General features: G+C 37.0%; 1 protein-coding gene across 15 annotated transcripts in view; it reads left to right on the top strand.

Annotated features, from left to right (window-relative positions):
* Positions 1 to 5,567: 5,567 nt before the first annotated feature.
* Positions 5,568 to 27,545, top strand: part of OPA1 (OPA1, mitochondrial dynamin like GTPase) — a 92,333-nt gene continuing 70,355 nt past the window's right edge. Inside the window, exons 1-7 of one of the 15 annotated variants that reach the window (XM_014452201.2) lie at positions 5,568 to 5,940; positions 13,309 to 13,627; positions 14,887 to 14,983; positions 16,888 to 16,995; positions 17,474 to 17,527; positions 18,539 to 18,606; positions 26,716 to 26,826. In XM_014452201.2, coding sequence (XP_014307687.1) covers positions 5,909 to 5,940; positions 13,309 to 13,627; positions 14,887 to 14,983; positions 16,888 to 16,995; positions 17,474 to 17,527; positions 18,539 to 18,606; positions 26,716 to 26,826 — 789 coding nt within the window. In that variant the 5' untranslated portion in view covers positions 5,568 to 5,908. Of the gene's footprint in view, positions 5,941 to 13,308; positions 13,628 to 14,884; positions 14,984 to 16,887; positions 16,996 to 17,473; positions 17,528 to 18,538; positions 18,607 to 26,715; positions 26,827 to 27,545 lie in introns of those variants that run through there. The other 14 variants (XM_023750544.1, XM_023750543.1, XM_006084759.3 and 11 more) reach the window with 14 other exon arrangements.

Here is a 27,545-nt window from a genome sequence, read left to right as displayed (position 1 = left end):
TATAAATGTTTGTTGGTGAGGACAGTGTCATGCTTTTCTGAGCGATGGGGAGAATGTGATAATGATTGTGCAAATATGTATGACTTACTTAGCTAGTTTCCCCTCCCAGGAAACCGCAGAGGAAGGGTGATGTGTCAAGGGACTTGGGCACCTCCCAGGAAGAACTTTGCAAAAACTTCGATTGTAAAAATTTAAATATAAAATTTAAAAACACGGCGTGGCTCGGTGGTTGAGCATCAACCTGTGAACCAGGTCAGGATTTGATTCCTGGTCGGGGCACATGCCTGGGTTTCGGGCTCCATCTCCAGTATGGGGTGTGCAGGAGGCAGCCGATCCGTGATTCTCTCGCATCATGGATGTTTCTACCTCTCTCTCCCTCTCCCGTCCATTCTGAAATCAATAAACATATTAAAAAAAAACTTAAAAACAAATGCATATATTGAAGTTTCCACCAACATCTCCCGCTATCTCCCTTTCTGAAGATACCTGCTTTAGTGAAAACTCTGAAAAGTGTCTCTTTGCAAGTAAAAGTAATATGTTAAGAGTTTTAACTAGTAGACTGCTCAATTCCTAGCTGAACCTGCGAATTTAGTTTAAAATAGTAAAATTACTTCATGACTCCTGGGCCAGAAAAAATATTTTTAACATCCATTTCTTGAAGTAAATAAAAACCATGTTAACAAATTCAGAGTATACAATACAGGGTTTACAATACAAGTAAGTCTTCCCTCCACTCCTGACCCACCATCTTCAAGTTCTTGCCTACTTATTGAAGAAAATCATTCCTCCTGTGTGTCTACTTTCAATACTCTCTGAATACTCTGCTTAATTCTGACTCTTCTGCTCACAAATGTGTTGGGAGTGGGTTGGGGGATAGATTCCCTCACACCAAGCAACTCTCAGATTCTCCAGGTACCAGTTGTGTGTCCTACAATTCAACTCAATTCTGACACTGTCTATTATGTGGAGCTAGCCTCAGATCCCACAGGTTAAGGGCTCAGTTCCACAAGACTGGTCTCCTTCTCTCACTTGAGGCTTCAGTCACAAGTCCAGGCATTCCTGTATTTCTGAATGACTGTCTATTAATCAGAGGTTCCCATGACCCCCTCCTCAGGTTTGATTAATTTATTGGAGTAACTCACAGAACTCAGGAAAAACAGTGTATTCACTAGATTACCAGTTTATTACAAAGGATATTAAATGACATGAATGAACGGCTAGATGAAGACAAACTTGGGTGAGTTCCAGAAGGGTACCAAACATAGGAGCTTCTATCCCCTGAGTGCGGGTGCACAATCCTATCAGCACATGGATGCATTCCTGTTCACCAACCTGGTAGTTCAGTGAATTTCGTCCTTTAGGTTTTTATGAAGGATTTATTACTTAGGCATAATTGATTTAAAAATTGGCCACTTGCCCGGCTGGCGTGGCTCGGTGGTTGAGCATCGACCTATGAACCAGGAGGTCATGGTTTGATTCCTGGTCAGGGCATATGCCTGGGTTGCAGGCTTGATCCCCAGTGTGAGGTGTGCAGGAGGCAACTGATCAATGATTCTGTGTTATTATTGATGTTTCTATCTCTTTCTCCCTCTCCCTTCTTCTCTGAAATCAATAAAAATATATTTTTAAAAATTAAAATGAGCCCTAATCGGTTTGGCTCAGTGGGTAGAGTGTCTGCCTGCGGACTCAAAGGTCCCAGGTTCAATTCCGGTCAAGGGCATGTACCTTGGTTGTGGGCACACTCCCAGTAGGGAGTGTGCAGGAGGCAGCTGATCGATGTTTCTCTCTCATCGATGTTTCTAATTCTCTATCTCTCTCCCTTCCTCTCTGTAAAAAAAATGAATAAAATATATTTAAAAAAGAAATTAAAATGAAAGTTGGCCACTGATGATTTATTCAACCTCCTCAGAGGTGAGGGTGGGGTCGATTCAATCCTTTAATCTGGTGATTGGTTGCCCTGGTAACTAGCCCCCATCATTAGTGGCTTTCCAAAAGTTGCCTCATTAATATAAACTCAGATGTTGTTGAAATTATGAATAACAAGACACTTCTTTCACATTTGTCACTTTGAAGATATGCCAGGAGGACAAAAACCAATGTTATAACAGAAGTCCCTATTGCTCTGGTCATTTATGAAATATCAAGGGTTTGGGGAGCTGTGAGCCAGGAGAGAGGACTAAGACCAAATATACCTTTCTTGTTATAAATCACCATATTACACTGCACTTCACTAGTGTGCATCAATTCAAAATACTTTCCTGATTCAGGCATGTAAGATGAATAATGTTTCCATACATTATGGTGTTTGTTGTGTAATACCATCTTAAATTGTATTCTTTCAGCACTACATAACTTATTTGCATAACTTTGTTCTTTACTTCTGAATAAAAAATGCTCTTTTTTCTTGTTTTGGAAACACCTGACCCTCTCAGTTTTTCGTTTTCTTCACCTTTGATATAAAATAAATAGAGGTTCCCTTTCCTCTGATTTTACTAAAGAAAATAAAAGGACAAGCTTCATGATAGATGGCAATTGATGAACTCTTCCATTTCAGGAAGACTTGAGGAAGGAATGTGAACTCCTGGACAGGACATGCATGTCTGAGGACATGCAAGAACTACTACCTGGCTCCTTGTTTCATCTGATGATGATGATGATGATGATTATTATTATTTTGCATGTAGGCTTGATGTTGTCAGACCTGATACTTTAAGAAAAAACATATTTTTTAAAACATGAAATTCCTTGTTTTTTAAATGTTGGCAATAAACCCAATATTATTTTTAAAATACTGAAAAGGACAACACAAGCCAAATGAAACAGGTCTGCAGGCTGAATTTGGACCAATGGTGGCAGTTTGATTACTAATATTCTACCCTTTTTCCCTCATGTGATACTATATATTAAACATTGTTCCTCATCAGGACAAAGAGGTCTTACCTCACAGGCTTTCTTGGCTAGTGTGAATATAATGTAGGCCAGTGGTCGGCAAACTCATTAGTCAACAGAGCCAAATATCAACAGTACAACGACTGAAATTTCTTTTGAGAGCCAAATTTTTAAACCTTAAACTATATAGATAGGTACATTGTTATTAACTTAATTTAGGTACTCCTAAGGCTTAGGAAGAGCCACACTCAAGGGGCCAAAGAGCTGCATGTGGCTCGCAAGCCACAGTTTGCCAACAACAGATGTAGACGAAAGGGGCCACATGCTGACCTAACAAGCTCAGGGGAGGCCTGCATGGCAGTCTTGCAAACTCAGAGACCTAAAGCAACCACAAAGGATGGTCTGAAATTAAACTTTAACTAAAAGCAGTTATGGTGGGCAGTTAGGTCCACCTTTACCTTAACTGAGCTTATCTGTCTTTTTCCATCTATGATAACATACCCTTGAAGTGTCTGGGTAACTTGTAACTTCCCTTTTTCTGGACCCCTTGGGGTACAACCTAATGTGCTGGGCTCCAGGACAGATACCACAAATTCCTTCATTATCATGTTAATTGTTCCTGCACCCACCTAAGTATGTGTCCATCATTTTACTTTTTATCCAATCCCAGGGGCTCCCCCCTTACCCCCCCTTTGCTTTCTCCCACCTCTCTAGTCTATCACCAATGGATTTCATGTAACCCACCTACATCTCTTCCTTTGACTGCAATGTATAAAGACAGATGTAACCTGCCATTCTCCAGAGCATTATCTCAATTCGTTGAGGTTCTACTTCCCGGCATATGTCGACAGTTTGGCTCAAATAAACTCACAAAATTCTTTACAGGTTTCAATTCTTTACAGGTTTTTTTACGTTAACAATAATTTATAACTAGCTCTTAGCTATGGACATTTGTGTTGTTAATTAAATAAAGGGGACATTAGACAGATTGTTTTAATGCCCTGTCAGTCTACAAAGCATCCCAAAACCTGAGCTTATAAATGCTTTAAGGTTAATAAATCAAAACCTGAGACAACCAATCACGAACAGCCAACTAGGCTTTCCCAAAGAAGGCAACCACTTAAGCTATAGCCCATCAAATAATTTTCTTGCTTTACTTCCTTGTCATTAGAGAAGTGTTCCACCTAGCTCCTGTTGGTGGAGCACTCCCAACAACTTCCAGCTTGTCATTGCCTGACTCAAATCAATTCTTTTTTTTATCAAATAAACTCTTAAAGTGTTTAATTTGCCTCAGGACATCTTTTAACTATTGATTCCAATCTTTTGCTATTTCATGCAATGAAGAAATAAACACTATCATGCATACATCTTTGCACATACATGGGAGTGCTTCAGTAGGACAGATGCCTAGAGATACAGTCACAAAACAATGGTTTTGTATAATGTAAAGATGACCCATGTATGAAAGGGGTTGGTTTCTCTTATTCTTGAAACACACACACACACACACACACACACACACTCCCACAAACAACTAGCAAGTAACAGAAACAAAGAAATGTTTGTGCAGCTCTACAATCCCGGAAAGATCTAGTTTGCACAGGTCATTATAGCAAGTTCCTATCTGGGCCTGTCTTTAAAACAGTCACCGCAATAAACATAATAAAGAAAATCTCCTGAGTCCTGCATTTGGGAAGTTTGCTCTGACTGAGTCTCTACCGGGTGCAGTTGTGAATGGATAGATACTAACTCAGGATTCTGATCTGAAAGGAAATTGTTTTATGCTTTGTGTTTGGGGGAGGGGGAAGGGGGATGCCCTTGAAGTGGAGCAGGGACACAGGGCACTTTAATTGTGGCTATGCCACCAACTGCTTTCATTACCTTTCATAGGTCATATTCCTTTAATGGATCCGTTTCCTCATAAAACCTAAAATGGTAAGAGTTGAAGAGGGTAAAAAAAAAGGGGGCGGGCCTAAAGCCATAGAACACTCTTAGGTTCCTTAGAAAAAGAATGAAGACAGAAAGGGGAAGGGGGCCCAGGATCTCTCAGACCTGGGCCCCTCCAACATGGAGAGGTTTGGGAGAGGAGGAACCAGCAAGAGAGAGTAGGGAGAAAAAGGAGAAAGTAACGTCCCGGAAACCAAGAAGGGTGCTGACTCCGGAGCGGAACGCTGAGGAGTCAGTGACCCAGACTGACAGCGTGGGATTGTTAGACATCGACACGAACCATTTCAACAAATGGGTGAAATGAAAAACCGGACGGAAGCCGGCTGAAGACTGACTGCAGGAAATCATTTCTGATGCCTTTATAAACGGCACAAGCGTATTCCAACCCCATAACGGGCCTACTTGATCTGAGCCCCTTTCAGACATGACCTTCGGACCCGTCTGTGACTCCTGCCTCCCTGAGACGGTTCTAAGGGTTGGAAAAGGCTTTGTAAACAAAGGCGCCGAAAGACCGTGGCGAAGGAGCAGCCGCTGGTTTTTATTAGTCTCTTATTGTCCTCATTGTGTACTCTGTAGAATTCTCCAGGCTCCCTCAATACCTACATTTTCTCAAATTGGTACCAACCAGTGAGAATTTATCGATCCCGAGTCCCAGCCCCTCACCATCGTCCGTCCCAGCGCAAACACCCCACCCCGACTCCCCGCTCCCCAGCTCTAGCCTTCAACCCGCAGGGCTCAGAATTCCAACCCGGAAACCCAGCCGGCGGAGCGGGTTGGGGGCGGGAAAGTAGATGTGCCTGGGCTCCGAGCGCATGCGCGAACCCTGCCCGGACCGTTTGTGCTGCTCTCCCAGAAAGGGTAGGGGTGGTGGTTTGCCTGACGGACCGAGTACGGGTGCCGGGCGGGCTCTCGCGGAAGTCCATGCGCCATTGGGAGGGCCGCAGTGGCTTCTCGGTGTCCTTGTTGCCCAGGGCCCTTTCCTGGGTTCTTCCTGGAGCAGGAGCCGGACTGGGACTGACACCCGGCTCCCGCGTGGCCGTCTCAGCGCCGGTGCGACCTCCTCGCTGGAGGGATGTGGCGTCTACGCCGGGCCGCCGTGGCCTGGTAAGTGCAGGCTGCGACCTGGCCCCGTTATTTCTAGGGCCTCTGGAAACCGGGTTTGCCCCATCATACTACCCGACGTGCAGATGACGCTCAGCACAGGCGGTTGAGGATTCCGGGATGTTCTTGAGGGCCTGGAGGGACTGGAGCCCTCACTGGGCTCCTGCACTGTCCTTGTCCCAGCTCCTGTGCCCCTCGAGGCGCTGGGCGCCTTTCCGCCTTGGCCTGTCTCGGTTGCCCCTGCCCTTTTCACCCTTCTGACCTCGCCGTCATCTCTGTCTCCGGTTGCTTCTAGTTTTTGCCCTCTCCCTCCCGGGTCTTTGGTTCTCTCCGTGCGCTGTCTTGTCCGCGTCTATCCTAACTCTCCTCTCTCCACGCCGGGCGCACCTGCTCGCGCGGGTCCTTGCGCTCTCCCCCGGGTGGCGGGGCCTCTGCCTCTTGCCCCAGTCCACGGAGGGAACGCGATCTGGGGGTCAGGTCTGCAGCAGTGACGCCGACGGCGGCGGAGATGGAGATGAGAGATACCCTCTTCATAGCAGCCTTGTTCAGAGTTTAGGGAAGGAGCCTTGGTTGGGGATGCAAGGTGGGAAATGTGGCACCGCCTTTCCAATCACACTGTTACTGTTGCCCTGGCCTGGTTTAATCCTAAGTAGAAAGTCACAGAGGACTTTTCATTTCATGGGTTACTATATGCATTTTAATGAGATTCAAATGACTATCTTTACGTGTAGTTGTATTTTAATATCCTTAGATACCTTTAGAGTTCACTCATTCTTGCAGGCATTTGATAAAAAGTAATATACTTTAAGCAAGGCTGAAAAAAAACAACACTTGGTTTTCCCGATTTAACTCAGTCTGTAAACCAGCGGTTCTCAACCTGTGGGTTGCGACCCCTTTGGGGGTCGAACGACCCTTTCACAGGGGTCGCCTAAGACCATCGGAAAACACATATATAATTACATATTGTTTTTGTTGATTAATCACTATGCTTTAATTATGTTCAATTTGTAACAATGAAATTGGGGGTCACCACAACATGAGGAACTGTATTAAAGGGTCGCGGCATTAGGAAGGTTGAGAACCACTGCTGTAAACACGTGTCTTGAATTTTTTAAGAAGGTTTAAAAATAGTTTAGATAACATAGTATTTATTTATAAAGAATAAAATCCATTTATTTTGTGAAGCTTATCTTGAGTTTAAGTTCAGAACTGGATGGCATACAATAGTTATAGTTTTGTTAAATAGAATAGTGGAATAAATTATTTCCAATTTCATTAAATTTTAATTTCTGAGTAAATCCACAGTCCTCAATACTAAAGTTATTTACAACCTTTTCATTTCTACTCAGTATTTACTGGGGAAACATCTAATTTTCTTTAAAAAGAGAAAAGACTGCAGAAAATAGCATACTTGTTGAAGCAATTAATATCTGTAGGAAAAACTTTAAAATTGAATTTAAAAACAAATTGATTAATAACTGATATTTGTTTATTCAGTTGCATGCTGTTGGGCTAAATTAATTCTAAAGTTACTGTGGACTCCATAGAGTTTTGGATCAATAATGGCATCTTATGTTGATAACACAGTTTCTCTACCTGCAGAAGTAGAGATGTGAAAAGCCAAAACCCCAAGCTCTGGAATTTGTCTTTTGTTACGCAACATGCTTCCTCTGCATGTTATGAAGAAGTACATTCAATTTCCTGTTCTTTAACAGATGGGAACATAAACATTTTTTGAAACATATATCTAAGCACATGCTGATGGACATGTAAGGAGATCAATGACCAACATTTATTTAGGTGCAATAAATATTTGTGTAAAATTGTTGAAAAAAATAAATACATATTAGGGAATGATGTACAGATTAGAAGAGATGGCAGATGAGAGAGAACAGATGATTTCGGGGGGAAACCTTATGTTGGTTCATGTTTGATTTTTAGTTTGGCTGAATATGGAAGTCTGTTCAAAATTCTTCTGGACTGTGAAGGCATTGCTACTTTTCCCCCCCAATCATTCTTTGTTATTAATACAAACTCTCAGGACAATCCTATTTTGTTTTTGTAGGTATCCTGTTTTTCCCTTCATGGAAGGAAGCTTTTAGGATTTTGGCCTTACTTAAAAATTCTCAAGGCTTGTCCAGGTGTGGATCTTACCCCTGTCCCATTCTTTACCCTCCCACTCCTAACCCCCAGTCATCTGGTCTGACACTCAGTAGGCCTTTCTGTTAAAAAGATTCTTTCTTCAGTTCTGGGAAATATTTCTTCTTTTATTTCTTTATTTTTTTTCCTTTTATTTTTCCTGTTTTTTTTTTCTTTTCTTTTTAGATATCTATTATGTGAATATTGTTTTTGTTTTTAGACATGTATTATATGGAAATTATTCATGATTTCCAAAACATGATCTGTATCTATCATCTGTTGGAGAAATATGCATGTACCAAAATCTGTGTATATGCACACTTTTAAAAAAATTATAAATATACCTCTGTACTAATTAATTATTTACATTATAAATTGACCCTAATATAGTCTTGAAGGACAAGATACAAACAAAACAAAACAACCTGTATCTAGAAGCTTTGGTACTTTCTTCCTGAATCCCATAGATCATTTTGCTAATACCGGGTGCATTCCACACACACCCCATTTTGGATACCACTCCTCTGAATCACTTAACTTTTCTCTTATGGTTTCTACTCATTTCTTTATATTCTAAGTTCTGGATAATTTCCTTAAATCATTGTCTGGTGTTGCTGTTCTTTATTTTATATTGGCCTTTACAGCTTTAATTTTCATGAACTCCTTTATAACATTTATTAAACTCTTAAAAGATGTGTAATTCTGTAACTTTTGTATTGTTCTCCAGTTGCTATTTTTAATACAACCTGCTTCTATTTTATGTCTGCAGTATCTTTAGGAAGCCCCCTGAGAATATTATTACAAATTTTTTAAAGATTTTTTGTTTTTGTTTTTTAAATATATTTTATTGATTTTTCACAGAGAGGAAAGGATAGGGATAGAGAGCAAGAAACATCGATGAGAGAGAAACATTGATCAGCTGCCTCCTGCACACCCCCCACTGGGGATGTGCCCGCAACCAAGGTACATGCCCTTGACCGGAATCAAACCTGGGACCCTTCAGTCTGCAGGCCGACACTCTGTCCACTGAGCCAAACCAGTTAGGGCTATTATTACAATTTTGTATCTTCACTTTTTTTAAGATTAACAGTGTTATCTATCTTGGTCCTTATTTTAAGAGTTGCTGATTTTCTATAAGAGCCTAGTTATCTAATCATATTTAAACATGAAGGACTAATGATGTATATAGATGCCTGTGTGGGTTACATCTGAATGAAAAGGCTGATTTAGCAAACTGTTTTAGGTATACAATATGTCAGTGAGCAGGCTTCATTTTAGAGTTCTTAGGGAGTGGGCAGGCTATCTGTTGTTGTTACAAATACCAGTATTGTTGGGGCCCACTCTGGGAAAACCCCCTCCCTCCACTAATACTCCCCCCCCCCCCCACACACACACTTTCATGAGTCTTAGCTCTTCCTTGCCTGATTGCTTAGTGTACAGACAAGTGTTGCTGTTAACACTCAGCTGCATTGGAATAGGGTGGAGGATGACCCAAACCATCTTTCCCCAGTTGGGGCTTCAGTAAATCTCAATTTTTTTCTCCTGTTTTCATTCTCTTACTGTATTTCAAAAGGATGAAAAAGTCTTGTATGCCCATTGATCTTTTAGATCATCCTTATGAATTAGAAGCTCTAGAAGTAATCTTTGAGGATGGCTTTTCAAGTACGAGGATTTTGCTTTGCATCAACTATCTCTTCCAGGGGACTAATTGAAGAACATTTTACATGTAGTTCCTGACTTGGACTACCATACACTCTGTCTTTGCCCCCATGCATACATATTTCTGCCACCATTGTAGAAGTAGGAATTTTAGGGGTTTGGAAATAAAGGATGGAGTAAGTACAGCAAGCTCTTGAATAAAGTCATTGAACAGCGTCGTTTCATTATAACATTGATGAGATGCCGTAGGCACTGAATTCTTGTTTAGTCTATGGTAAAAACTGGTTTTATTATGCATCATTTGGCTTCAAGTTGCACTACCAGAACCTATCAATGACGTTGAGGACTTACTATAAAATAAAAAACATCTTAGGGATATGACTACTCAGTCCTGCGGTTCATCTGTTTTGGTTATATATTTGGATGAACTCTTTTCTAAAAACTGCAAATAATTTCTTAGGTTAAAGAGCTGTTCATACATTCATGGAGGTTAGTGCAATTAATGTTGAAATGACATTTATTGAGCACCTTTTCTGTGGTCTTTGCTAGGTTCTTTCACCTTTTTAAAAATTTTGCTACTTAATTACCCCGATAACATATTCATTAAGCAAATTTATTGAGTGTCTACTATTTGTGAGGCATTGGGCTAGGCTTAGAAATACAATGGTAAGCAAAACAGACCTTATGGAGATTGCAGTTTAATGGTAGAGACAAATGTTAATTCAATAATTATATATAAATTTTATAAGCACTGAAGAAAAATACAGGGAGCCAAGAACTGTAGGAGGGGAACTTGAATAAGAATGAAGTTCAGGGAAAGGGGGAATGCTTGAGGTGAAACCAGTTCTAATAGAAGTAACTGGAGTTAAGTAGAAGAGTTTGTCCAAGAACAGCAGAAATTAAGGCTCTGATGTGGGAAGGAGTATGGCACTATTGAGGAGTATGGCACTAGATGAAAACCTGTCTGGAGGTGAGAGGGAGAGAGATGGGCACCAGATCATGGAAGCCTTGATAGACTAGGAGTTTGGATTTTATTCTTAATGCAGGGGGAGGCATTTAAAAGATTTATGCAGGTGAGTGACAGTGATCAGATTTATATTTCAGGAGAGTGTTCTGGTGAAGAGAACACCTTGGTACAGACCATTGTAGTCACTCATGTAAGGAATGATAGTAGTGGAGAGGGGAGAAGGGGGAGATTTGAGATCTATATTGAAGTAGAATTAACAGAACTTGAGGGTGAGGGAGGATTAAGTATGATCCCCAGGTTTGTGGCGTATGTAACTATATAGATGCTGCTTATGCCATTTTCTGCGATAAGGAGTACTGGAAGAAGATCAGGGTTTAGTGGGGGTGGGAGGAGGAGGAGAGAGAGCAAGGTTTTGGACATCTTGAATTTGAGGTATTTTTTATATCTAAATAGAAATGTTGAGTAGGCAGTTGGATAGCAGGATCTGGATCTTAATTATTAGATTAGGCACAAATTTGAAGAACATGAATTTGTAGATGGTGGTCAAGGAAATAGATGTGAAGAAGATTGCCTAGGAAGAATATATACAGTAAGAAGAGAAGTGGGTTTAGATCTTGGCCTTAATAAACTACTAACATTTAAAAGGTAAGGTAGTTGGGGAGGAGGCAAGTGAAAAGTAATGACCAGTGAGGTAAGAGTAAAACTAGAGACTGCCAAAGAAGAGAGAATTCCAACAATGAGGAGGTGTCAACATTGTCAAATATTGTAGAGAGAATTAAAATGAGAATAGAAAAACCAGATGTCCAGTGGAAAGCTTTTGGCACACTCTATAAGTGCCATTTCACTGAAATGATACAAATGAAAATCAGGTTGACTTGACTTTTAATGAGTAGCTAGAGAAATGAAATGGGGTCCTTTTCCCCCCTCCTTTAAGGCGAGAGAGACTTGACTTTTGATTCCTTAAAAGGCAGGAGAAAGAAAGTTTGAAATAGGGATTCTCTAGGGCAGCGGTTCTCAACCTGTGGGTCGCAACCCCTTTAGGGGTCGAATGACCCTTTCACAGGGGTCGCCTAAGACCATCAGAAAACACATATATAATTACATATTGTTTTTGTGATTAATCACTATGCTTTAATTATGTTCAATATGTAACAATGAAATTGAGGGTCACCACAACATGAGGAACTGTATTAAAGGGTCGCGGCATTAGGAAGGTTGAGAACCACTGCTCTAGGAGGAGGAGTGCTTGCTGTAATCTCACAGGGGCTGTAGGGAGCAGGGGAGCTAGAGGATATAGATGTAGCTGTGGAAGGTGGATAGCATGTTTCCTTCTGATGACTTCCATTTTCTCAGTGCAGTAAGGGGCAAGTCATCTACAGAGAGTTGGAGGAAGTATGGGGAGATGTGGGAGGCTAGAGGAGAGTGGAAAATGTCTGAAATAGTTCTAGCACAGAGTAGAAGAATGTGTTGACAAGAGAAATGAAATAAGACTGCCCGACAGTCTTGAGAGCCTAGGTGACATGTCTGTCCAGCAGGTGGGATATTCTCCAGTAGTGCTTCATTCCCTGGTCAGACAGGGAGGAAAGCTATAACAAGGATCATTCAGGGTTTACATTTTGCCAGTTAAGTAAAACAAAAAGTCAGGTGGCAAGGGAGTCTGGAGTATTTGCACAAGATGTATTGAAACTATGAATCAGGGGATTTAAGATGGGTAAGTCGGTAAGTAGATAAGATGGAAACTAGTAGGTAAGAACTGATAGCAGTATCAGTGATTTGGTTGTTCCATAAGGTCAAAGCTGGTTGTAGTGAAAGGGAATTGTGGTCTGAGAATATGATACTTGAATTAGTGATTACTGACTGCAGCTCTCTGATATAGCTATTATTTCATTTAAATGGATTGAAAAACATGCTTGGGTAAATTCATAATTTGCCTTTGATTGCCCAACTAGTAAGCAATGAAGCTCTGATTGGAACCAAAGTTTTATCCAATTCAAAAGAAGAGTGGATGTAGGAGTAGAGTTGAAAGAAATTTGAGCTAAATATTATGGAACCATGAACTATTCCCACAGTTGATTCATCTCTTGAGTTTTTTTATATCTGTTGCTCAGGTAAAACCTCATGGTTATTACTCTTCTTTCCTCTTCTCTTATATCCAGTCTATCATTCCGGTATCTACCTTTCCCTTTCCGTTCTCACTGCTGCTACCTCACTTTAGTTCTTCTTTCTTATACCTGGGCAACTAAAATATGATCATCCTTTCTCTCCACTTCTGATCTAACATTTACTTATCTGTCTTCTGATCTTGTATCTTTGTGATTTCGGGCTGCTATAAGAAATTGCCATACACTGGGTGGCTTAAGCACAGATATTTATTTCTCATAGTTCTGGAAGCTGAGAAGATCATGCTGCAGCAAATCTGGTATCTGGTGGGGGCCTGCTTCCTGGTTTATAGACAGCCATCATCTCATAGTTTCCTCACATGATGTTTGGCCATATGTGCTTGCGTACGCGTGTGTGTTTTCCCTTTTGTATATTGTTCTTTTTATCTCATTCCCTTTGCATTGTTACCCTGTCTGATCTTTCTCCCATACCCATTTTTCTTTCAGTGAAGTCTGCCAATCCTTAGTGAGACATAGCTCTGGAATAAAAGGAAGCCTGCCACTACAAAAAGTGCATCTGATTTCACGAAGTATTTACCATTCACATCATCCTACTTCAAAGCTTCAAAGAACCCAATTCAGGACATCATTTCATCAGTTTTCCTCTCTATCTAACCATCCTTTACGTAAATTGAAACTTTCTCCGATTAAATATGGCTACCAGCCCCGCAGGAATTTTTGGCCAGCAAGATTAGCTGCGAGACTCTTAAAACTTCGATATCTCGTACTGGGATCTGCTGTTGGGGGTGGTTATACAGCCAAAAAGGTGAGTTTAACTTTCCTAGTGCTTTTCCAATTACTCAGCATGATTATTTTAAGGTTTTATAGCATAAGTAATTTTTCTTTAGACCAAGAAAATATAATTGGATGTTTAAATATTTATTGTGTCTCTACTATATGCCAGATTTTTATTGCTTGATTAATCTTAGAGATGGAGGAAGAGAGAGAGAGAGAGAGAGAGAGAGAGAGAGGTGAGAAAGATACAACGGTTGACTATTGACTGCCTCCTGCACAAGCCCTGACCAGGATCAAACTGCAACCCAGGTATGTGCCTGACTCAGAATCAATCCCATGACCTTCCGGTGCACAGGAGGATGCTCCAACCTTCACACCGCCAGGATCAATCCCATGACCTTCTAGGCATTTTCCTATTGCCACCCAGTGTGTAGCAATAGGAAAATGCCTCCCAAATTTTAGTTACAAGTATTGGAGGTAAAAATGGCCCAGTGGAGCTCTGGCTGGTGTGGTTCAGTTGGTTGGAACATAGTGCACCGAAGGAAGCGTTGCGGGTTCGATTGTCAGTCAGGGTACATATCTAGGTTGTTGGTTGGATCCCAGTTCAGGGTGTGTATGGGAAGCAGCCGATGGATGTTTCTCTCTTATATCAATGTTTCTCTCTCTCTCTCTCTCAAATCAATTTTTAAAAAACCACATATTCTTGGGTGAGGATTTAAAAAAAAAAAAAGCTTAGTAGAAGAAACACTGTGCTGGGAGTGAGAACACTTTGGTTTGATTTTCAGCTTTGCCATTTAGTGGCACAGATAGGAAACTTAGTGGTATATTCATGCAGCCACTTCTTGGCTGGTACCAGAGACAAAATGTCCTGACCCCTGGTCTGTCTTCCTTCTATTCCACAGTGTTGTTTAAAGCCACATCATAAAACCTGTTTGAATGAGAATATATTTTGGATTTTTACATTTTTCTTTAGTGCAGAAAGAAAAGGAACATTTACATTGTTATATGCTTGCCTGCTAATTTGTTTTTAGAAGAGTTGAGGCCACTTCGTTGCTAGAACTTTTGAACATAATGTATCACTCTTAGTAGATTAGCATGTTTTCATTAAAATAGTTTTTCTATGCTTGCCTGCTAATTTGTTTTTAGAAGAGTTGAGGCCACTTCGTTGCTAGAACTTTTGAACATAATGTATCACTCTTAGTAGATTAGCATGTTTTCATTAAAATAGTTTTTCTTACATTTTTATACAGCATGCAGAGCATTTGATTGGTATTCTTTCTTGTCTTTTAGACTTTTGATCAGTGGAAAGATATGATACCAGACCTTAGTGACTATAAATGGATTGTGCCTGACATTGTTTGGGAAATTGATGATTATATCGATATAGGTTTGTATTGTCAAATTTTTTTTGTCATATCTATAGGACAAAGAACTACTAGTGTTGAGATAGTTTCCTAATTCTTGAGTTGAATGTGTAGTAATTTTATTTTAATGATAAAAATAATAGAATAACAAAGAAAAATTTATGAGGAAAAGAAAAGTATCCTCTATCAGCGGTTCTCAACCTGTGGGTCTCGAACAATGAAAATACATCCTGCATATCAGATATTTACATTACGACTCATAACAGTAGCAAAATTACAGTTATGAAGTCGCAACAAAAATAATAATTTTATGGTTGGGGGTCACCACAACATGAGGAACTGTAGTAAAGGGTCGCGGCATTAGGAAGGTTGAGAACCACTGCGTCTAGTTCATCACTTTAACAAAGCTGTCATTGTCTTTATGGAGCATTCTCTTTTAATTGTACCAGTTCTGTGAATATGGTTAATATTTTCGCTTTCTTCTTAAAAATTATAATCATAGTGAACATACACTTTGCTATCTTATCTTTTGCTACCTAGCACATTTTGTTAGCATTTTCCATACTGCCAATCAGCCTTCTCAAACATCATTTTTAATTTGTATGTTACCCAGAACTGATGCACCATAACCCACTTAACTAGCTCTTTTTGATTGGTTACCTTGGTTACCTTTATTTTTGGTAATGAGGTTCTTTGAAAGTCTGCCAGTGTCCAGAGTAATTTCTCCCTATTGTCAGCCACTGTCCCCCTTCTAACAATAGGTAGGTGAACAAAAGTATATTTGATAGTTGTGATTTTTTGGATTAAATTCTTTTCCTCAGTCTCTTTTTTGAAACTGTTTAATTTCTTAGATTAGGTATACATGGGAGTGGAATTAATGTCTAACTACACTTATTCACACCACTTCCTCAAAGATAAAATTGTGCTGTGTTGACAAAGGTATTTGCAAAAAAGTACTCTTTCAAGTTATTTTTCTAATATTCATGAGGATTAGTTTTTAACTCGATACATTTGCCAGTACCATGGTGTAGTGTCTGAGAGCCTGGATTCTGAACCTAAACTCCTAGACTTAAACCCTGCCTCCCTCACTTCTTTGCTGTGTGCTTGGGTCTAGTTACATAAACTTTGTACCCCAGTTTCTCACATGTAAAATGGGGTTGCTGATAGCTATTTTGTGAAGTTGCTTTGAAGAGTAAGCAAGTTAATGCTTTTACAGTACTTAGAATACTAGCTGGCATATATTCTTATTTTGAGTATATCTATGTGTTTTGGTCTTCTCCAGAGAAAATGAGAAAAGCCCTTCCTAATTCAGAAGTCTCTGTAAAGTTGTACCAAATTTGGACAAAATTGTTGAATGTTTTTAAACAAAAATAAACGCTTTGACCATTTCATAAATAAAGCCAACTCAAATAAAATAAAAGCTTCCCTTGGGCTCTTAATTATTTCCAGTTGGTAACAGGGACTATGAAAAGAGGGAGAGAAGTAATGGAAATTCTGTTCTTGAGCTTGAGCTGGAATGTGATCACGTTTTTTAGTTAGGCCAGGTACTGTAAGAGATGTCTTTCTCTTTTTTCTTTGATTCTTTGCCACTTTGCTTAGACTTCCTCCCAAAAAGTACTTCTGATTCCAATCTATTGTTAACATTGTTTATACAGTGTTTCTGTCTCAAGGCATTTAACTTGTAAATTGAAGGTCTCCATCTAAGCCATTTGTTTGGTGAGTCTTTTATTTTAAATTTTATGGCTTGTGGAATATCATTAGAATAACGTATTGTTTCAGATATATGTAGCAGCCATAGGTGTAATAGGGAGAAAATGGGAGTTTAAATTTATATGTGATGATATTTAAATTTTATTAATGTTTTAATAGTTAAATTATTACTTTGAGACTATGAATGAGGTTATTTGTGTGTGTGTGTCTCCTCCAGAGAAAATTATAAAATCCCTTCCTAATTCAGAGGACCTTGCAAAGTTGGCTCCTGACTTTGACAAGATTGTTGAAAGCCTCAGCCTATTGAAGGACTTTTTCACCACAGGTAAGGAAAGACCTATGTTCGATCTCATTTAAAATGTTAGGAACCACAGAGGAAAGGTGTATTCACTTGTTTATTTCTATCTTTTAAATGAAAACATTTAGTACAAATGAAACAGTTTTTTGAAAACACAAAGTTTTGTTGTGCAGTGATTTTAATTTTTGTTTAGCCCAACAGAATGAAAGTTTGCAACAACTTAAACAAGCTAGGCCTTAGACAGTGAGGGAAAAAATATCACTTGTTCTTGACAAGTAGATGAGACTTCCTATGTGCTTGCTTTTCATAATGGGTTAGAGTCAATTTGATTATTTTAAAACATTTTATTATGATGGACCATAATGAGTAGAATTTACTAAGGTTAATCCTGGTGTATTTGCTCAATTACTACCCTATCTTGATATACACCTGAGATCTCAGACATCTTTGCTTATTCCTGTTAAAGTTTTACATTTCTATTTCCCTTTTTGCTGATTTTTCACAGGTCACAAATTGGTTAGTGAAATCATAGGAGCTTCTGACCTACTTCTCTTGTTAGGTGTGTAAACAGACATTTTTGCTGATCTTAACATGCCTTCTAAATGCTTCTAATAAACTACATGCAAATAAAATTTCAGACCAAATTTATAATGCTGCTTATGCTGAATTTCAAAACCCCAGAACTGTATTAGACAAATTCATTCTCCTTCAGGTCAAAATAATAAAATAATTATTTTGTAGTAAAACTAAAATTCCTAAATATATATTTGTATTTTAAGATAAAAGCTATTAAGAAGAGAGTTTGCTGTACCAGAATATTTTCTTAAAATTGATCTGATTGTTTTTGATAATTAAAATGAAAAGTAATTTTAGTTTGTCTCATCTGTCCTGTCATAGGTGACATTTTAAATTTATTTTTTTATTGTATGTAATCTTTACATAATGGCATTGGTATATGGCTGAACTGTAAGTACACTCATGTACAGTACTTCTTATCAAAGACTGTCTTATTATTGTAATTTTCAGTGATATTTTTAAAAATAGGTTAAACACATGCTACAATTAAAAAAATATTTTTTTTTCTTGAATGGGTTACTAGTATTTTCCTTAAAATAAAAACAACTTTCCAAAAAAGGGATACTCTAAAATCCATTTACCATTTAAAAAATATATTTTTTTGTTATTGACTGTGACAGCATGGATGTACCTGGAGAGTATTATGCTAAGCAAAATAAACCAGTTAGAGAAAGATAAATCACATGATCTCACTTATATGTGGAATCTAATGAACAAAATAAACTGACAAACAAAATGTGTCCAGAAACATGAATGCATAGAACAGAATGACAGATCTCAGAGGAGATGGGAAGAGATTAACCAAAGAACATATATTCATATAGGCAAAGCCCCTGGGCACAGACAATAGTGTGGGGAAGGCCCGGGGTGGGGCAGGGGCTGTGTGGAGGGGGGCAAAGGAGAGGAAGATGGGGACTTCTTAATTAAACATAATTTGGAATTTAGATTATTGACATCATTGGAGAATTTAAAGGACTGTGTATTTATCTTGAAGGTTCATCTGGAGAAACCACATTTAGAGCAACAGATCATGGACCTGAAAGTGACAAGCATTATAGAAAGGTAAGTATAAGAGAGAATTCTTCATGTAGGTAGTCTTGTAAGATTTTTAAAAAGGTTTTAACTTACCTGCAAGACTTGAAAATGGTAACATTTGAGGAGCAAATATAAAACACCATACTAGAGTATTAGTACTAGCCTTGGTACAAAGTGCAAGGTACATACAGCAGTTTTAGAAAAGTAATCGGAGAAGCCTATTTCTTTCAAATACGTTCTGTGAAATATTAGCTTCAACCTAACAAAAGGCTTTGTTGTTATACATTAGTGGGAGAAGCTGATATAAATAAAAAAGAAACAAGCAGGTTTTTTTTCTTTTTCCTTGATTTCTCTGATCTTAATGGACTCCTGTCCTTTGTGCAGCTCCAGATGTCTGAGTGTGCAGGGTTTCCCAGATTTATTTAGCAGCAAACCCTTTTCCACAAAATATCTTCTAGGGAACAATGTGTGCTTCTTTTTTTTGTTGTTAATCCTCACCTGAGGATATTTTTCCATTGATTTTTAGAGAGAGTGAAAAGGAGGGGGAGAAACAGAAAGAGAAACATTGATGTGAGAGAGACACATCGATTGGTTGCCTCTCGCACAACCTGGGCCAGGGTTCGATTCTGCAACCCAGGTACGTACCCTTGACCAGAAACAAACCTGTGACCCTTCAGTACACAGGCTGATGCTCTATTCACTGAGCCAAACAGCTAGGGCTAGGGACCAGTGTTTTATGTCATACACTTAGGGGAAATAATAAGGTAGTAGGAAGCAGGTTTTAGTAGGGAATAAATTCTGTTATATTGATAGTCAGCAAAATTATGTATGTATGGGGCTATTTAGGGTTTGTCGATTTCAAAACATATTAACAAAATACATATGAAAGTTTTAGAAAATTGCTTATGTAGAATAACGTTTCTTTGTATTTATATGCATATGTTAACCTTACATTTTCTTAGTCTTTTTTTATATTTTGGAGTTGGTAAGATAACTGATTCCTTGGCTATTAAAAAAATGTATGTTTAGGTAGATACATATCTGGAAAAAATACTCTGTGAACATTTTAAAATTAAATATGGACTATGTAGCTTTTATACTGAAGGTTATGGTTTTAATACATTGAAAAATAAATTATTTTATGTTTATTTGAGAAGCAGGAAGAAAATTTCTACGTTTCTATCACTCTCCCTTTCCTTTAACGTTGAACTTTTTACATACTATTCCAAGTTTTAATTATATTTCAAAATGGTTTTTTTTGCCTTATAACTTGATCTTTTGGAGAAAATATTTGAAATACCTGAGTGTGTGTGTGCACCCATTCGTGCGCATTTGCCTTTTAACTTGGTGTTTTTGATACCTTTTTCATTGGCTTTATTATAATCAAGGGATACCCTTAACTATTCATGCTACTGGGGAGAAAAAAATTGAATTGAAATTAGCCAATTATGCGCAGCTTATTTTGAGCCAAGGCCTTGGCCCTTAATACAGGTAGACCTACTAGAGAGGAGCTAATTTAATTGGGGAGAAGGAACCTCTGATATGGTAGTGTGTTTTTGAGTGACAAGATTTCTTGTTGCCTAGGACTCAGTAGTTGGCAAACTCATTAGTCAACAGAGCCAAATATCAACAGTACAACGATTGAAATTTCTTTTGAGAGCCAAATTTTTTAAACTTAAACTTAAAATATACATTGTTATTAACTTAATTAGGGTACTCCTAAGGCTTAGGAAGAGCCACACTCAAGGGGCCAAAGAGCTGCATGTGGCTCGCGAGCCGCAGTTTGCCGACCACGGGCCTCGGTTAGTTAGTGGATATCTGTATCTCTGCTTTTCTCTGATATAGCCTAGGATTGCTTTGGTGAATGAGAAACCTGCTTTAGGGCCTAACTCAGATAATTCCCTTAAAATCCTACTACAGTGATAAATGAATAATCAATAAAAGATCAGGAACTCTACAACATAGAAGAAGCAAGAATATGGATCTCTTAATTTATGGTGATTATCTTGCCCACTGAAAAACCCACCAGTTATTTTCAGTTGTTGTAAATACTAAATCTGGAGTTGGAATTAAACTGCTTTGCTAAATAAAATGATAGCAAATGCTATTATAAAAATTACAGAAAATGCAGTTTTAGCCTCTAATAGTGGTTTTAATTCTATTAATATGCAGCATTATGGTTTTAAGGCTTGACGGTTACCTGTGATACTTGAGAATAATCAACTGTTCAGACAAGGTGTAGAAAAACTGATTTTAAGAGACCTGGCTACAAATCGATGATTTAAGGTAATGAAGGAGAGACCTTAGCTTAGACCTTTTTAGAAATGGCTCTAAAACATCAAGTTTGAAAATTTGGGCAATGATTCCTTATGTAAAAGGTGGTAGGATAGATACAGAGTTTAGCTGATACCTGTTTTAATTGGTTTGGTCTGGTGTCAGAGAGCTCCAGGTTTAAAATGGTATTCAGGGTTTGGCCATAGTTTAATGGTTGTCTTGTCTATACCTAAGTTTCTGGCTAGACTTCTACTAGAAATGTAGAAGAAAATGTGCATCAGATTTTTTAAAATAGTAGTAATAAATTGAAAACATTTCTATAGCTTAAACTAAAAAAAAAGATTTGTGCTTTCTAATAGGAGAAACATCTGGAGAAATGCTGGCAAGTAGAGGAACAGCTAGGACCTTTCAAAGTCAACTGACAAGAAAGTGACGGGGAGTTGAGGGAACACAGATGTCAGATTGTTTGACTTGAGTCAGACAGAATGAACAACATGTAGTGATTACCTGTAGTTCCCAGTCTGGGGTCACTAGACTTTAGGTGTTCTGGAAAGTTGTAATGGAGGTCTTCAAAAAGTCGACAGAAAGCATATCTTTGCACATAACAATGTATGGGCTAACTAGACATCAGGTTTCTTTGATTTTGCCTGGGTTTATTTCCATTCAGTTTGTGGACAGTAGTTATTTATGTTATGTTGATGAAAAGTGCTGATATGTATCTTTGATAAATAAAAAAATGGAAAATACTGAAACCACTTTTCAATAAACGCTTTTTATTAATCAAAAATTTTAAAACTTGTGTCCTCTTTAAAATATTAGAAAGAGCCCTTGGAGTGAGCTGAATAATATTTTTGAGGCATGGAGACCTTTAGAACTACCTGAAAACAAAATAGAAATTAGAGTGGTGAGCCTGTTTGAGTGAGTTAATTTATCAGTAGATTTCTGTATATTGCTCATAATACATAATGGGTGACAAGACTACTTAGTCTTAGTGTGTCTACTTTTTAGATTCAGTAAGATTGTTGTGTTCTAGTGAAAATTTGCTAAATGAGACATTATCTGTTGTTTTGTTCTATCATTTCTGATTGGTCATAAAAATATTGTAGAAATAAGGAATATGGTCATTCTGAAGATTATAAACACAATTATAATTTATAGAAAATATTTAGAGGACCTTTTAAAAGTCTAAATCATGAAAAGTGGTATTACTGTTTTAAGTATAATTATTAAACAGTAATACATTACTGCTTTTCCTTTCCATATGTTACTTTATTTCTTATTTCTGTGGCTTATGTTGTACCTCCGAGCTGAAATAGCTCTTTCCTTTCCTTTGGCTAATTACTCATCATTAAAGCCAAGTTCAGTTATTACATTCATTAAGGCCTCTATAATCATTTTAGTTCCATTAATTATACTCTTAACATTTAGACCACTTGTCATATGTAACACTATCTATTTTGGTTTGCATTCTTACTATTTATGGAATATTTCTACCACAGAATCTCACCTAGGATAGTGCTGAGCTCTTAGCAAAATCAGTTGATTGATTTAAACTCAGTAGAAGAGAGGCTAATTTACAGTAATAAATTTGATGCCAACAAGAATGGGACTAAAGATTTTATGTAATATGTCTTCTTGCTGATTACCTGTGAATTTCTCTTGGCCTTCAATATGTGGCAGTTATTGAGGAATACAGGAATGTTAGGTAGTACATATAATATTGAATTATAACAAAGCAGTGTTGCTTAAGTACTACTTACATTTCTGGGATTCCTTATGTAACAAATGTGCTAATAAAATGAAATTCTCACCACCAGCACCATCAAGAAACTACAAAGTTAGGAATCTTGCAACTTATGTTTGGTTAAATGGTAATGATGATGATGACTATAATCATTGTTCTCTTATCTTTTAGTACATAAGTAAATAGCATATTTACATTATTTGATTAATTTTCCCCCCGTTTCTTAATCTCTGTGGAGTCTGTTCTGAGGATTGGGGAAAATGGGTTGTAGGGTTGATGTGTAGTTTATTTACAGAATAGGCATTTTTTAGTGAACCAATTGGGATTTTATGCTGGAAACTTTGCAGTATTAGGTAAAAGTAGGTTGTAATTTGATTCATTTAAACAGCAGATGTGTCAAGTCCTACTCTAGGTGCTAGCTTGAACACATGCAACATGGCAGACATTATTCTAGATGCTATGTATAAAAACAAATAGGGTAGGGGCCCTGTTTGGCAATACATTTTTAAATAAAAATATGGCATTTTAAATGTACTCACATATGAATGACTTATAATTTCAAGATTATTTAAAACTTTCTACCAAACTCATCTACTTTTAGGTTTTTGCAGCATTTTCAGTTGATATTTTGGTTTCTGGAATTATCACTGATTTTCTTGATTTGACATAATTTTTTAAAAAACAGAACACTGTACATGAAATATGAGACTGTGAGAACTATAGTGTCAAATTGACATAGTTAGGTGTTTAGAGAGTATATCACCTGTAGTTTACACTAATTTTATTAATATGTATAACTATATTTTATATGTAATATGTATCAGTTAAAAATATGTACTATTTCTTGAGAGAAAAATGTCTGAGCTAGGGAAAATATTTATTGAAAAAATGTGTTTTGTCCATTGAAGAAGTGTGTCTTGCACAGTGGATGTACACATTTCTTGCCCTTCCTATTCCACATGGCCTTAACTTAGAAGCTGTATACTCTATCACTTGGTATTTAGGGTGAGATTTAGTGCCTAAAATTGGATAAGGGTAACATCCTTTAGTCCTCTAGCATAGTGTAAATAGCTTTTTCTGTGTCTAATTCTTGTTTTTTCCTACTTTTTTCAGGAGGTAACAGTTAATTTCAACTATATTCACATAACAGTGCTTCCTTCAGTAACAGACTTGGAAGGAAAGTGAAGTGTCACTAGAAGGAGGGTGTTTCCTTGTAATGTAATAGAAATTAGAGTATTTACCATACAATTTATATATAAATATAAACAATAAAATAAGGAGGGGTGTTTAAGCTATAAATAAAAAAGAATTGTGTGCCTGATAGACCAGCAGTTAAGAAATGTGGAATATTTTATCACTGCTTTGGCATTGTATAAATTAGAATACTGATTGGTATGTTAGTTAAAGCACAGGTACACTACTGTATAAGCCAACATGGGAATTCCCTTTAAAAGGAAATTGTTTTGAGAAATCTAAAGACTTGCATGATTAGAAGAAGTAACTATAATAAATGACAAAATGAATAAAAGTAAGTTGGATTTGGAATAAAATAAGTTGGATCTTTCTGCTTGATGAAAAGCAATGACACAAAACATTGAAAACATGCCTAAAAAAAATTATGGGAATGATGAGGGTAGTGAATTGGCTTTGTCTTTCTTTGCCAGACTTATCAATGACCATAAAATAATTTATTTAAAAGATATATCTTTATAGATAACGTTTTTATAAATATATTTTATATTAAATTTGGAAACAAATGTTGACATTTCAATTATGTTACCACTTTTATTTTTTTCTTCTCATACAGAAATATCAACTAGTTTCATCCTTTGATTTATTGTATAAGTCAGCCAGTGCCATTATTATTGGCAATGATTATAGCTTTATGTATTAAAACTAAGAATTAAACAAAATAAATATCCCCCAAATTATATTCTAATAGTTTCCCTTAATTTAATATGCCTTTTTTGTTTGTATTTGCTTCTTTTTTTTTCCTAACTTTATTTTTTGTCTTTTTATTGAGGTATAATTAACATATAAAATTGTATTAGTTTCAGGTGTACAACACAAAGATTCTATATTAATAGAATATATTGTAAAATGACCACCACAATAAATCTAGTTTTAACAGCCATCATCATACATAGTTACAAAGATTTTCTTTTTCTTATGATGGAAACTTTTAAGAGCTCTCTTAGCAACTTAATTTTTTATGATTGCTTTATTACTATAACTATTATTTTTTAATTTTTAATATTTTTATTGATTTCAGGGAAGAAGGGAGAGGGAGAGAGTGATAGAAACATCAATGATGAGAAAAAATCTTTAATCTGCTGCCTCCTGCATGGCCCCCACTGGGGATCGAGGCAACCAGGGCATGTGCCCCCAACCTGGATTTAAATCATGACCTCCAGGTTCACAGGTCAACACTCAACAACTGAGCCATACTGGCTGGATTATTTTTTATTTTTTAAAATTTATCTTTATTGTTGAAAGTACTATAGTTGTCCTCTTTTTTTCCCCATTGGCCCCTTCTGGCCTGCAACCATCCCCTACCCATTTCTTCTCTGAAAAACTTTTTTTATTTTTAGAAGTCTTTGGATTATATGAGTAAACTGAATTATAAAGCCTCTGGATGAGTCTGCTAATTAAAATTTGAATGTATTTCATTTTAAGAGACTTTCTAATTGCATTAGATAAAATCAAATAATTTTGATAGTTATTTTAAAAAGCTCTGAAGCTATATGAAACTCCTAATTTAGATTATTTTAACAAGTATTAGTTTCCCTAACTCCTTTTATTTTTATAATCTGGTAAATAACGAGCCAGAGCACTATTCGTATGCAAATCCCTGATCTCATTCATTGGAATTTAGTCTTTTTAGGGTTTATAATTGAGAAAATATTAGGCTTGTAACATTGTCAACTCTTAGTTTGTCTTTTCTCCCACATTTGTCAAGATCAATTATCTAATAGGACAGAAATTAAAAATGGTGTACAGAAAATGACATGTATTTTTAGTATCATGCCACATATGAATACATTGTGGTAAAAAAACTGTACCAGATTAACATTTCAGGATTATTAAATGGAATGAATTTTAAACATAGAAATGGTGATTATTTTGTACATAGGGCCAAACTGAGTTTGTTTTATTTAAATTTTTATAATTATTATATTATGTCCATATGTCAATTGTGTTCTTTTATAGTGCTTTTGCTTTAGTAATTGATATGTACTCTATATTCTCAGAGGGTATTTTTATTTAATGTCAAAACAGCTCATAAAAAGTGAAAATTTAGTCAAATTACTTATTTGATGATGTGTAAAGTTAAAACATTTTTTAATTTGCAAAAAGAAAAAAGTGCTAAATTTTAGTCAAGTAAGTTTGTGTGTAGGCATGCAGAATATGTGAATTAATGTAAAATCTTGATTAACTTGATGCTCAGAAATTCAAATTAATATTTTTGAGGGGCTATAATGTTTAATTGAAGACATCAGATACAGTAGCAAGAAAAAACATTTACTTAAATAATAATTTAATAAGTAAATAAACAGTTATGTATCCTCTATTCAGTCCTATGAGAATTGTGGTTGAGAATTAAGAGATTTAGGCCTATAAGGTCAACACTTGTTTAAGAACTGTTTCATTTTTCCTCTCATATAGATCAAGTCTAAAGTATACACTAGTTCATATTGGCAATTCAAAAATAAAGTTGGGGTATTTGTTTTCTTGAGTTTTCTATTACTAAGAAATTTACTTAATTACAATACCACCTTCCTTGAGCATTCCGGTTAATCTGGGTTTTACTGTAGATTGATCTTATATATCTGGTTCATTTTATTCAGCAGTCACTTACTGCATTTTCCTTTTCACTTTTTAAACTATGCTGTTTTATATTTCTGAGACATCTAATTTTACTGAGGGGAAAAAAATGGAAATGTGGTACAGAGCCCAATTATATAGTGGCTCTAAAGGTACATAAATGTTTCCATTTTTTTTTGTTATATGCTTTCCATTCCTCCCTAACTTAACATTTGTTCCTTTCTTGTGCCCTTTGGTTTAACATTGTTCTCCTCCCCAATTTTCCTCTTTTCCTCATTGTAAACTCATGGCAGGGTCTGCTTGGTGAGCTCATTCTCTTACAACAGCAAATTCAAGAACATGAAGAGGAAGCACGCAGAGCTGCTGGCCAATATAGCACGAGCTATGCCCAACAGAAGCGCAAGGTGATGGATGGTTTAAGGGGGCTACTGATGTGTTCACATTAATCAGCCATTTCTACCTAGATCATGTCGCCTTAATCCATTTATGGACTCCAATTATGAGAAATTATTTTTGACAAAGTAAAACTATGAAAGATACATAATACAAATATGTAACTTTCCTGGAGAGGGTAAACATACCCAACATATATATTTTCTAAAAATTAGATTAACTGTGAGGGTCCATGGAAGAATAATAAATTATGGTTTACTTGGTTCAGTTATTTAGTCATCCTAAGTTCTTAGCCAACTTGTCTACTTAATTGTTCTCCAAGTTTTATTTCTAAAATGAAAAGGATTACAGTGGGGCCTTAACTTACGAGTTTAATTCGTTTCATGATGGAGCTCGTAACTGAAATTACTCGTATGACAAATCAAAAAGTGAACAAGTGAGACACGTGATGCTGGGCTGATGTTGTGGCGTTCACTGTGACGTTCGCTGCTCCAACTAGCGGTGGGGTATCTGAAGCTGGCTCGTAACCCGAATTTTAGCTCACAACTCAAAGCAAAAAATCGGCCGAGAGCCGGCTTGTATCTCGAAAAACTCATTAGCCGGGACACTCGTAAATCAAGGCCCCACTGTACTACTATGAATGACCATGTTAAATTATTTAAAGAATGAAATGTATTTGTTTTAGGTGAAATGGATCAGCAGAGAATGGCTTTATTTTTTATAGAAGAAA

This window comes from Myotis lucifugus, unplaced genomic scaffold (assembly GCF_000147115.1).
Source record: "Myotis lucifugus unplaced genomic scaffold, Myoluc2.0 scaffold_14, whole genome shotgun sequence".
NCBI lineage: Eukaryota > Metazoa > Chordata > Mammalia > Chiroptera > Vespertilionidae > Myotis > Myotis lucifugus.
The sequence above is the reverse complement of the archived record's forward strand: the minus strand, read 5'-3'. Positions and strand labels throughout refer to the sequence as shown.